The sequence below is a fragment of the Hydra vulgaris genome, chromosome 15, assembly GCF_038396675.1.
Source record: "Hydra vulgaris chromosome 15, alternate assembly HydraT2T_AEP".
Taxonomy (NCBI): domain Eukaryota; kingdom Metazoa; phylum Cnidaria; class Hydrozoa; order Anthoathecata; family Hydridae; genus Hydra; species Hydra vulgaris.
Window position 1 is genome coordinate 19,511,200 of NC_088934.1, and position 12,645 is coordinate 19,523,844.

The window sequence follows — 12,645 nt, forward strand, 5'->3', positions numbered from 1 at the left end:
GATGTTACACATCTATTCAAACTGTGGAAACCAACTTGATCCAGAAAAAGTGATAACAGACTTCTGTAGGGATCATCCTTATAGAACAAATTTGTTCGGATTTTAGTGTCTTTATTTTGAACTTGAACTATAGTACTACATGTGTATACAGTTTTATGTACCTACAACCTAAACTATTTTATATTATTATAAATTATTTCTGGTTATTATCAGCCTTTTTTATTCTCATTTTATATAGAATCTAATATGTTCTATAATACCCATATATTCTCTATTCAACAAATACAAAATAATAATATGTAATTTTAATATGTATAACTCCAAAGAAACATATAAAACAACATTTATTTATGAGGGTACACCAAAAGAATGCGCCCTTTTCAGTGTGGCCCCCCAGTTTATAAAAGCCTCTCAGGCCCCTGATATATATATATATATATATATATATATATATATATATATATATATATATATATATATATATATACTATATATATATATATATATATATATATATATATATATATATATATATATATATATATATATATATATATATATATATATATATATATATATATATATATATATATATATATATATATATATATATATATATATATATATATATATATATATATATATATATATATTATGTTAGTGTATTCTACAAATAGAGTGCTCAATGTTCTTAAGGAACACAACAATAATGAATTAGTAAAAACACTTATCTAATATTCTTCAACAATTCGTTTCACCATCAGTAGGCTCATCAGAAGCTCTGTTTTATTCTAAAGTTATAAATTATTAGAACATAATTTATAACTTTAAAATAAAACAGAGCAACATGTAACAATTGCCTTGACTTAAGAGAAGCAAGTCTTGATATTATTGTGCAAAAAGTTGCTGAATTTATGTTTTTTAAAGAGTGGGTGGTTTGATAACTTTTTCATTATGTTAAAAAATATTACTTAATATTACTAAGAATTATTCAAGCAGTTTTAGTATAAAACGCAAAACTGATTTTAAAGTTATTTTTTTTAGCAAAACTTGGTGTCACGATGTTAATATTGAGAATGATTCAAATTATCAGTTACAAAATTATAAAGCAATTCATCAGTTTATGAACTTTGAGAAGACAAGTTGGGGATTATGCATTTTTATAAATAACTTATTGTCATATGAATGTAAAAAATAATTATGCTCAACCACAAACAATTATGAGTTGTTGTGCATTGAAATCGCAAACAAAGCCTTAATAATTATTATTGTCTACGTTATATACAGGCCACCTTCTGGAAAAATAAATCTATTTGAAGATTACGTAGAAAAGATATTTAAAACCGAATCAAGATCAAATAAAAGCGTGTACCTGGTGGGCGATTTTAACCTCAACTTTCTTGAGTATGACACAAATCAAAAAATAAAAAACTTTTTCAACTGTCTTTTCCAGAATGGTTACATTCCACTAATTAATAAACCCACCCGAATTACCAAAGAAAGTGCTACTGCAATTGATCGAATAATCATTAATGAATTTATAAATACGAAAATTAAAACAGGAATATTTAAATCTGACATTTCTGACCACTTTCCAGTATTTATAGTGTCACAAAAGTGTGATAATATTAGTGCTCAAAAAATGAAAAGGACGACTAGAGTAATGAATGAAACTAATATAAACTATTTTCATAACCAATTATCTTTTAAAATTGGAATCATCTTTTAAAAATCCTTGGATAACAAAGGGTATTCTAAAGTCATCCAAAAACGTTTATATAATAAATTTATCAAAACACTTGAAAATGAAACCAAGTATGAAAACTATAAACGTCTTTTTGTTAATGTAGTAATATATATATATATATATATATATATATATATATATATATATATATATATATATATATATATATATATATAATAGTGAAAACAAAATTAATATAAAATAGTGAAAACTTTTATTACTTGCCTGATGATTGTGGTAAAACATGAAACTCATAGTTGTAATACTAAATTATATTATAAACATAAGCATTTAGCTAATTCCTGGTACTGCGGGTAACAGTAACATATATACTATATATATATATATATAAATATATATATATATATATATATATATATATATATATATATATATATATATATATATATATATATATATATATATATATATATATATATATATATATATATATATATATATATATATATATGATATATATGTTACTGTTACCCGCAGTAATATATAAGCCAAAATTTGCTCAAAAGTGTTTCCAAATTTTTCACGTTGCATCAAGGTCTGTCAGACTATCTGTATTACAGATAGTCTGGCAAGTTTGGCTGTTTTTGCAAGATATTAATGTTTTTATAAGTTGAAATTTTGAATTTATGTGGAATATAGTTATCGTGCCCAGACTACCAATAAGTGCACAAAAATCTAAAATATGGTGAACTTAATAGATAAACAGTTCATCAATTATTTCATATTAGATTTAGTATCAGATACTTTTTTTTGAAAACATAAGTTTATCAATAATGTCAATTCTTTTCTTATTGAAATTGGGAGTTGAAACACTTCAACTAAATTTACTTTCACCTGTGTATGATAAAATATATGTTGGAGCAACTTAAAGAAAGTACTCTAACTTGATGTTAAAGTATAAAAAGCCACACGAAAAGCGCTAGTGTTTGCCATCGAGTAGAGCCATAGTGCTTAACACAGTAAATAAATGCATAAATTGAGGTTAAGCAGACGTGTTCGACCAATATGTTCAAGAATTTTGTTTAAAAAAACATTCTTATTGTTATAAACGTTTACTTTGGTGCATCCTTATTGTTATAAACGATCTTTGTTGCGTTCCATGTATCAAAGATGAGCTTTCAAAGTACATATTCTTAGAAAATGAAGCTATCATTCGAGTTAATAAAAGAAGTTATAAAAGTTACTTAGAGTAATGTTGAAGTTTTTTTATCCAAAATTTATAGTTAAAGTTGCGAGTCAGAAAAGAATTTTCTCCAAGATCCTTTTTTTTTGTCAAATATAACCTTGCTAATCATATTTAGAAAATAGGAAAAGGAAAAAAAAGGTGATTTTAATATTTTGGTGGATACATATTTAGTACTTTTTATCAAGGAATAAGCTATTCAAAAAGTTGGCAAAGTTGAATTAATTAAAAAAAGTCTTAATTTTGTTGGGTGGAAAAGTTGTAGAATAAATCAAAATTTATTCTACGATTTATTTTATAAGAAAGTCAACCAAAAAGTTCATGTAAAAATAAGTTGTTAATTGATGGCAGAATTGCTTCAAGATTTTGAGGTTAATCTTTCTTTTCAAAAAATTGTTTTTATAATTTTATCAAGATGTTCAAAGAAGTATCTTTTAATCTTCTAGATCAACTTTTACGACTTTATTTTTGTGTTTACTCATTATCCTATTAAAAGGAGCTTCTAAACTTGCATGAAATTAAGTCATAATGAAAAGAATAAATTTGTTTAGAGAAGAAATCTAGCAAGAGTCTTTAAACTCCATTGAATACACAGGGTCACAAAATGCATATTAATTTGACCTTTCTGTTCCGAGAAAAACCTTTTGGAGTATGGCAGTACACAAATAGGCTGTCACATTGATACAGAGTTGTTATCTGTCAAATATGTCTGAGACATATTTTCTGCTGACATAAAATATGTCCCACATATTTTCTATCGACATATTTGGACATAATTTTATGTCTGAATTATTTTCTGTTGACATAAAATATGTCCCACATATTTTCTATCGACATATTTTGACATAATTTTATGTCTGAATTATTTTCTGTTGACATAAAATATGTCCCACATAATTTCTATCGACATATTTTGACATAATTTTATGTCTGAATTAATTTCTGCTGACATAAAATATGTCAGACATATTTTCTATGGACATATTTTAACATAATTTCATGTCTGAATTATTTTCTGCTGACATAAAATATTTCAGACATATTTTCTATGGACAAATTTTGACGTAATTTTATGTCTGAATTATTTTCTGCTGACATAAAATATGTCAGACATATTTTCTGTCAACATATTTTGACATAACTTTATGTCTGAATTATTTTCTACTGACATAAAATATGTCAGACATATTTTTTACGGACATATTTTGACATAATTTTATGCCTGACATATTTGCTGTTTGATATTCTTGAATAAGAAATCTATCTAACAAATTTATTGTGCACTTCAGATTAATTTAAAGAGTAAAGTGAAAATAGTCCAACAAATTTGTTGCTTTTTTGCTTCATTAAACTTTTATTTTAATCCCTATAAGCAAACATCAGTTGTTTCATAAAGGTCTTTTTCTGCCCTTTTTAGCGATGCATCGTTTGATAGTATCGAATAATATTAACTAGCAATTTGATAGTATTTGATAGTATTGATTAATCGGGATGGCACTTTTACTTATTTTGATGTAAAAACGCGAATTACTTTTACGCGTAAATTATTTTACATAACTCATGTAAAAATATATAATTTACTTACTTTCAAAAGTAATTGGTTTTTTTTAACATAAATTATATAACAGCCATTTCAAGTTGATTTAACATAAATTTTGAGATAGGTAGCGTATTCATTGCCTGTTTTTTTTCACGTATAGGTAGCGTTTTGCCTGTTTTTTTTTTCACACATATCGTAAAGGATAGTTCTATTATAATTAGGGGCAAATATAGCCTATACTATTAGTATAGAGACGGGCTCCCTATCGCATGAGTACTAATAGGGGCTGCTAAATAATCATTGATTTTTTATTTCTTTTTATTTGTTTAGCAGATTAGGTTAATGGCCATAATGAAAGTTTGTCGGGGGAAAATGGGGAAAGGGGCATAATTTCTAAGCTATCGGTAATTCATGCATGTGTAAACCTTCCAGCATTTGTGTAAACTTAATAAAAGTACAAGTTGAAATTGTTTTCAGAGAACTGGAGAGAACTCCACTTTTTTGAATCTTTTTTTTTTTTAATCATTTTATCATTCAATTTTACTTTATCATTCCGGCTTTACTTTGATTTTACTTTATCTTGACAGCATTTGTGTAGTCCCGATGAACGTACATGTTAAATTTGTTTCCTGGGCAAGGAGGTCGTACCCTTACTTTTTTTCTCTAATATTTTATTTTTCTTTAAAGTTGAGGTTCATAACTTTTTAGAAAGAAATTTTTTTGCATGAAAGCTTTAAAAACATTTTTTTTATTTATTTGTTTCAGTATTAATTTTTTTTTTTGGAGGAAATAAATTAGTGGCCCTGATAAAAATTTACCATTAAAGAGCCGGGTATATTTGTTGTTATGCTGCTGCTTTTCGCTTCTCTTTTTCAACATGGTTGTTGTCAGAGCAGTCCCGAAGAGGTCTCTGATTGAGGAGGGGGTTCGGATGTGTTTTTTTGCCAACTAGGGACACACACGCACATAAAAAAAGGTCCTCGATATTTGTAATTTGCCAACAATACTTTAAAACTTGCAAACTAAATGTACAAATGTGCTAACTCAAATGTCTATATAATAGCTTTAGGGTGGGGGATACCCCCTCACCTCCATTCGGTACGGCACTGGTCAACTCTGGTCGAAACAGCCACTCAGAAATTAAAATTAATTTTTTTTGTTTATTTATTAATAGCTATTCATAAAACTGTTGTCTGGAATGATCTAAATTCAATTAGTACATTCCAGAAAACAATTATTCCGTTATTATTCTATTATCTAACAATTATTCGAGTTGGTCATTTTCAGAAATAACTTTTTTTGGTTAGATTGGTTTTTAACAACCACGCTGAATAACGGAAGCCAAAATACAAAACTTAGAATAAAATTGCAAAATGTAGAGCCATTTCCAAAGCAAGACATTAAACCAGACAGTCTTTTAAAAAAAAACTTTCAAACAACTGATGTAAATAACATCAAGATTAATTTGAAAAAAAAAATTAAAATTAAAAAAGTATAAATGTAAAAGTATTTAACTTGAAAAAAAATTTATAAATTTTTATAACTGCAAAAACCGCCTATTTTAATTTATTTTATATAGCGTATTTAGTAGGATGGTTCAAAAAAGCACACTTTCAAGTTTAAAATTATATGGGCGATTGTGAAGAAAATTGTCTTGATGTTGTTTTATCATACAGATGAAATAACATCAAGCTTTTTTTTTTTCAGTAAATTTTTTTACTTTTTTTACGGTAAATTTTCAAAAAATTTAAAGTAAAAAAAATAACAAAAGTGCAAATGACAATATTTAAACAACCAGATTCCAATCACATATTTAAAATCAGGCCCGTAGCAAGCTTTTTGTTTTTGTTTGAGAACTTAATTTTATGTAACGACATGAAGCAAACTCCAAACATTTATATATTCATGTTTATGTAAAGCTTTTCAAAAGTATTGCGATAATCGGAGTCTGCTAAAAATAAACCCTTAAAAATGTTGACTTCCCTTTTATGCCATTGGTGTGAGAATGATGAGTTTATAACATTTATAAATACATTTTTTTAACATTTTAAACTAATTTAAGTTCATTAACAAGTCTCTAATGTCATGCAATAATCTCCTAATGTTCAAAAACTATGACCATATAAATTTTGAGCAACCTCTCCAATTATTTAAGGGATTTAAATGGGATTTGATAATTATCAAATAAATTTTTTTTTCAAATATAATTTCGTCATTGGTTGTTTGTTTTTTTATTATTATATAAAGACATTCTTTAATACAGTGATAGATTTTTAGTTTTTATAATTTTTTATTTTTCTTAATTTGCCGTTACAAATTATTAATTTTCTTTTGTAAAATATACGAAAGGCGGGGAAAAGAATAAGAAAAAAATAGTCCTATTGCCAAGCCTCTAAATATTCGTACATAATAAAGATATTAAAAACTTGTCATTAAAAATTAATGATCATTTGTTTTTCTGAAATTTGACTTAATTAACCTTATTTTAGTTGACAATTATAGTTTTGTATTTTTTGAGAATATATCTAAAAAATTAAAATTTAAGAGCCATTTTCTGAGAAAAACAGGCAATGCTCAAAAGTGATATCTTTCAATCATTCTCAATTTTACATATTGCGTTGTTTGTAATATTAAAAAGAAGCCTGTAAAGTTTTTTTTTTTTAATATTTCTAGTTCCTGAGTTATGGTCGGTCAAACTTTTGCCCTTTTAATACTTGGAAAGTCACTTTTGGGGTTTTATGGTTTTTAAACTAAGATTAAAAGCAATGAGACCACTGCACCCTAAGTTTCTTTTCATATTATGGAAGTATAGGTAAAACTAAAAAAAAAATTAAAAAACCTGAGGACAACCCTTCCTTTGTCTAAAAATCATAAGCTGAAATCACACATTTTTGAATTTGGGGCCTACTTTAAATACATTTATCTCGGAGCGTAAAAAGTGCCCGCGACTTATCTCATTCTTTTTTGAAAGAGTTATCTCATTTTTATTTGAATGGTCTAGAGAAACTGAGAGGATATTGTTTACAAAAAAACTTATAAGTCATCAAAGTGTCAAAAAATATTTTAATTAGCGTTCAAATATCAGCCATTATGGGAAATCGGAAAGGTCCCAAGATTGAATTTATAAATTTTCTTTTACTCCATATTACAATTTTTTTAATGCAAAAAAAAAAACTTAGGGGGTAATACTCCATTGTTGAAATAATATTACGTCAAAATGATGCTAAATCTGTTTTTTGTTTTTTTTTCATTTATACGATTGTGGACTTAAAAAAAAAATTTTTTCAGTAAACATTTTTTACTTGATGTTTATTGAACATAATTAATTACTGTTAGGCATTATTTCTTAATTTACAGTTATTCAGTATGGTTTATTGAGCATTTCTTTCTGAATTATTAAGAACAGAGAATGAGCATTTTATGCTTAAAGTACTTTAAAAAAAAACACTTAGTTGCAAAAAATATGTCAGAGCAAGAGGTTGTTGCTGAAAATGTTTGCAAAGTTAATGATGTCAAGTGTGGACCATATCCTCGTTTCAATGAAAAAAGGTTATTCAAGATACAAGATCTGACTTTGGATGTCAAAGCACACTTTGTAAAAATTAAAGTAAGAAATGCTCTTAGCAGTAAAAAAAAAACCTGTTAGCATCATATAGTAGTGTAAAATGATTGTTGTTTAATTCCCTCAGTTTACATTGCATAATATCTAAGTTTTATGTTTTTAGGTTTTAAAGGCGCACCACGAGACAGAATTTTTGATTTTGAGCCTAAAGAAATTTTACTTTCTGGAGAAAAGGTTGAAGGTGCTACATCTACTGGTAACAACCTATCAGAAGCACTCCACATCAGCCCTTTTCAGATAAAGAATAAAAAGATAGCTGATCTCAGCAATGGAACCAAAAATAATTTACGAAGAAAATTTGAAAGAGCCAAGGTACAGCTTGCAAAGAGGTTTGCTGAAGCTGTTGCCCCAGATCAGAGTGAAGACTTTATCTCAATTGTTTTAAATAGATCTTCAGAAACTTTAGACAATGATGCAGTACCTGATGATCTAAAAAAATTTGTTAAAATTTATGAAGAAAGTGACTCAATGGGTAAACATATTGTTCTGTGTTTAATTGAACATGAAAAATTTACTGAGAAGTTACTTATGAAAGTTTTTGGGTGCTCCAAATACAAGATAGACCAGGCACGAAAAATGAAGAATGCTAACATAGGTATAACTATTCCTGTCGAAAAAGAAATTACGCGAAATCGACTAGACCAGAAAAAAGCTGAACATTTTCTCGATTTCATATTTAACAGCCCCCTTCTTCAAGATGTTGCATATGGAGTCACAAAAATTAAATTTGACTCAAATGATGTATGTAAAATATCTCCTGCAGTTTTGACAGCTAAAATGAGTCATACAATTGCATTTTATAATGAAGTTTGCAGAAGTGAGAACTACTCTCCTTTATCGGAAAGCAGTTTGTGGCGAATACTTCGTGCTGTTAAACCATCTCAACGAAAATGTTTAGCGGGACTGGATGATATTACTGCTGCAGCTAAGAATGGTTTCTCTATGTTGCAAGATTTATCTTTAAAGTACCAGAATAGAGAGCTGAGTAATTTATTTGAACGCAGCAAACGATATTACAAAACTAATTTCCAGTTTAACTGCAGTGCGACCTACCCTAATTCTATCTCCCACTGCCCAATATTTGCTTTGAGTGATATAACCGACAAGCAATTGCAACAGATTTCAATAGCACCTAATGATAAGATTTGTTATGAGTGTGAAAATTTAAACAAATCTTTAGTTGAGATAAAAAGATTAGCATCAAATAATTCAGCCGACGAGGAAACTATTTATGATATTGAAATTGCTGAAAAAGATATCATTGATTATAAAAAACATTTAATGCGTGATTGTCAACAGAAAAAAGCCAAAGTTTTTGCTTTTGAAAATCTTGATGAAGAAACTGGATTTTGGTTGAAAGACTATTGCCAAAAAGTTCTACCATTCAAATTCAGGGAAGGTCAAAAAGAATATTTTGGAAAAAAGGGGACGTCACTGCATGTAGACATTTTCTTCACTAAGAAAAATAATATTTTACATAAAAAGATCTATTTTACAGCTCTTTATAGGTGTGAGCAAGGTTTATCGGAAACACTATCAATTGCCCAATTAGTTCTTCCGAAGTTTAAGCATAACCATTCTGGTGTTAATAAACTCTTTGCAAAATCCGACAATGCTTCATCGTACCATGGCAACTTTATAATGGCAGCTCTTTTTATGTTGTGCAAAAATAACCAAATACAGCTTAAGCGCTACGATTACAACGAACCTTGTCGTGGCAAGGATCAGTGCGACAGAGAAGCTGCCGGAGCAAAGTCATTGATTCGTAGCTTTGTTGACGCTGGTAACGATTTGATGTGTGCAGAGGACATTTATACTGCTTTACATTACGGACATGGGCTGAAAAATTCTGCTGTTGGTGTTGCCACTATAAAGGGAAAAAGCAAGTTGAGCGGAACAAAAATAGCTAAAATAAGTCAGTATCATTCGTTTGAGTTCTTTCATAATTATATGACAATGTGGCGATACTATGCAGTTGGCGATGGAGTTAAACAAGAATATTCCAATGTCAATTTTGATCTGCAGATGTTTTTAACACACCCATATAGTGATACTGAAAAGAAAACAAGAGTTTTTAAAAGCAATATGAAAGAAAAGTTTCGCGAAGATAGATTACTAAATTTGTTTCACTTTTGCACTGAGCCATTTTGTAATGGATCATTCCATACATCAGAAGAACTAGAAGAACACATGATGTTGGGAAGACACATTATTAGCACTTTAAAATCAGGAATGGATAACGTGAGACAGAGTTTCATAATGAAGATGAAAGTTCAGTCAATCTTACATAGTTATAAACCAAACTCACAACAGGAGGTAATTGAAGAAGAATGTTCTGACATTAGCAAATATGTTAAAGGTTGGGCTTTACCTACACTCAGTACCTTCCGGTATAGTATGAGACAAAAAGATGTATTATATAAACTCTTTATGGAAGGTGAAGTATCTGGAAAAAAGTTTAGTCCAGAGCAGGTGCACCTTTTGATAAGAAAAGAGCTTCAAGTCTCAGAATACGTAACAACTCAGCAAATAAGATCACTATTTTCACGTTGGAGCAGGCAAAAAAAAGATAAAAGATTAAATGAACCAATCGATGTTGGTAGTACTAATGCGGATAACGAAGAAGAAGAGACAGCAGATCAAGGTAATAATTTTTATATCTACTCTCATGAATATATATTTTAATATTATTTTGTAATTATAAATTTTTGTACAAGTGTTTGTATAAATATTTATATTTTTCTTTCTTTAGATCTAGAAGAATTAGAAAATGAAGAATTTGAAAAGGAATTTATAAGCATTGCCATTGATTTATCTAGTGCATGGCATGAAAACGATTGCATTGTTGTTATTTATATGGGCAATTGGTATCCTGGGATTGTAAATGAGGTACTTCATTTTCATTCAATGTTTAAAAAAATGTTTTTCATTCAAATAAAACATTTTTTTTAAACATTATTTGATCATATTAAATGTGTCACTAAATTTAAACGAAGTTTTACTTTTGTCAAATGAGAATCAGATTTTTCAAACTATTTTTCAAATTAGAAAAATCATTACTTATATTAGGTTCTCAGTGATGGTTACAATGTGAGCTGTATGAAGTATGCTTCTGCAGTCAAGAACTTTTTTAAGTGGCCAGCTTTTCCTGATGTTATAAAGTACAAAGACAGTGAAATCATTTGTGGAATTCTACCACCTTTACCGTTAAAACAGTCTGGAGACTATAAGCTTAGGGATGATCAATTTGAAAAAGCCCAAAAAGCATTTCAAGCAACAATGCATTAAAATCAAAGATATAGGATATGTAAAACTGATTTATGACGCAAACAATGACATAATAAAATAAGGACATCATATAATATATTGATTAATTCCGCTGCTACATTCGGTTGTTTTTTTTAAATATATAAAAAATTTAACTTTTTGTGATGGAGTTATTTTAACAATGAAATATTACCCCCAAAGTTTTTTTTTCGCATTAAAAAAATTGTAATATGGAGTAATAGAAAATCTGTATCTTCAATCTTGGGACCTTTCCCATTTCCCATAATGGCTGATATTTGAACGCTAATTAAAATATTTTTTGACACTTTGATGACTCGTAAGTTTTTTTGTAAACAATATCCTCTCAGTTTCTCTAGACCATTCAAATAAAAATGAGATAACTCTTTCAAAAAAGAATGAGATAAGTCGCGGGCACTTTTTACGCTCCGAGATAAATGTATTTAAAGTAGGCCCCAAATTCAAAAATGTGTGATTTCAGCTTATGATTTTTAGACAAAGGAAGGGTTGTCCTCAGGTTTTTTAATTTTTTTTTTAGTTTTACCTATACTTCCATAATATGAAAAGAAACTTAGGGTGCAGTGGTCTCATTGCTTTTAATCTTAGTTTAAAAACCATAAAACCCCAAAAGTGACTTTCCAAGTATTAAAAGGGCAAAAGTTTGACCGACCATAACTCAGGAACTAGAAATATTAAAAAAAAAAAACTTTACAGGCTTCTTTTTAATATTACAAACAACGCAATATGTAAAATTGAGAATGATTGAAAGATATCACTTTTGAGCATTGCCTGTTTTTCTCAGAAAATGGCTCTTAAGTATCTGAAGTACCTAATTCTCCTGTTTTAGCATGTTATTTTAGAAAAGTGAATCTTTTTTTAAAATAACTTACTAAAACAGAATTTTTGAATAGTTTTTTTTTTTAACATATAAATAAAATGGTTTAAAAAAATTTTATTCATGAAAATATAAATTAAGCAAAATACATGATTTAACTTTAAATGGATTTAAATACAAGTATTGTGTGGTATTATACCACATTAACAGCGATGTAAAAAAGTTTCATAATTTGAAAATGCGGCGTATTCTTTTATTACCAAACCTATTAAAGTTACTTAATCAACAGCATCTTTAACTAATAGTATTATTAATAGCTACGTACACATGAGGTCTTTAAATGTGTTGTTAAAAACCATATTAAACTCATTTAAAGACTTTATGGTAACCAACAATATAATGATGTCTACTT

At 28.1% G+C, this 12,645-nt stretch overlaps 1 protein-coding gene across 1 annotated transcript; it reads left to right on the forward strand.

Moving 5' to 3' along the window:
• Positions 1-7,941: 7,941 nt before the first annotated feature.
• On the forward strand, positions 7,942-11,499 carry LOC136092178 (uncharacterized). The gene is made up of 4 exons (XM_065819915.1): positions 7,942-8,098; positions 8,217-10,757; positions 10,866-11,002; positions 11,183-11,499. The coding sequence occupies exons 2-4, from the start codon at positions 8,582-8,584 to the stop codon at positions 11,399-11,401; spliced, it is 2,532 nt and encodes an 843-aa protein (XP_065675987.1). The 5' UTR covers positions 7,942-8,098; positions 8,217-8,581; the 3' UTR covers positions 11,402-11,499.
• Positions 11,500-12,645: the final 1,146 nt, after the last annotated feature.

Coding starts and splice junctions, on each gene's coding strand:
- LOC136092178 (XM_065819915.1), top strand. CDS start 8,582: ATGGGTAAACATATTGTTCTGTGTTTAATTGAACATGAAAAATTTACT. Junction 10,758..10,865: donor AGAAGAGACAGCAGATCAAG/GTAATAATTTTT, acceptor TTCTTTCTTTAG/ATCTAGAAGAATTAGAAAAT. Junction 11,003..11,182: donor ATCCTGGGATTGTAAATGAG/GTACTTCATTTT, acceptor TACTTATATTAG/GTTCTCAGTGATGGTTACAA.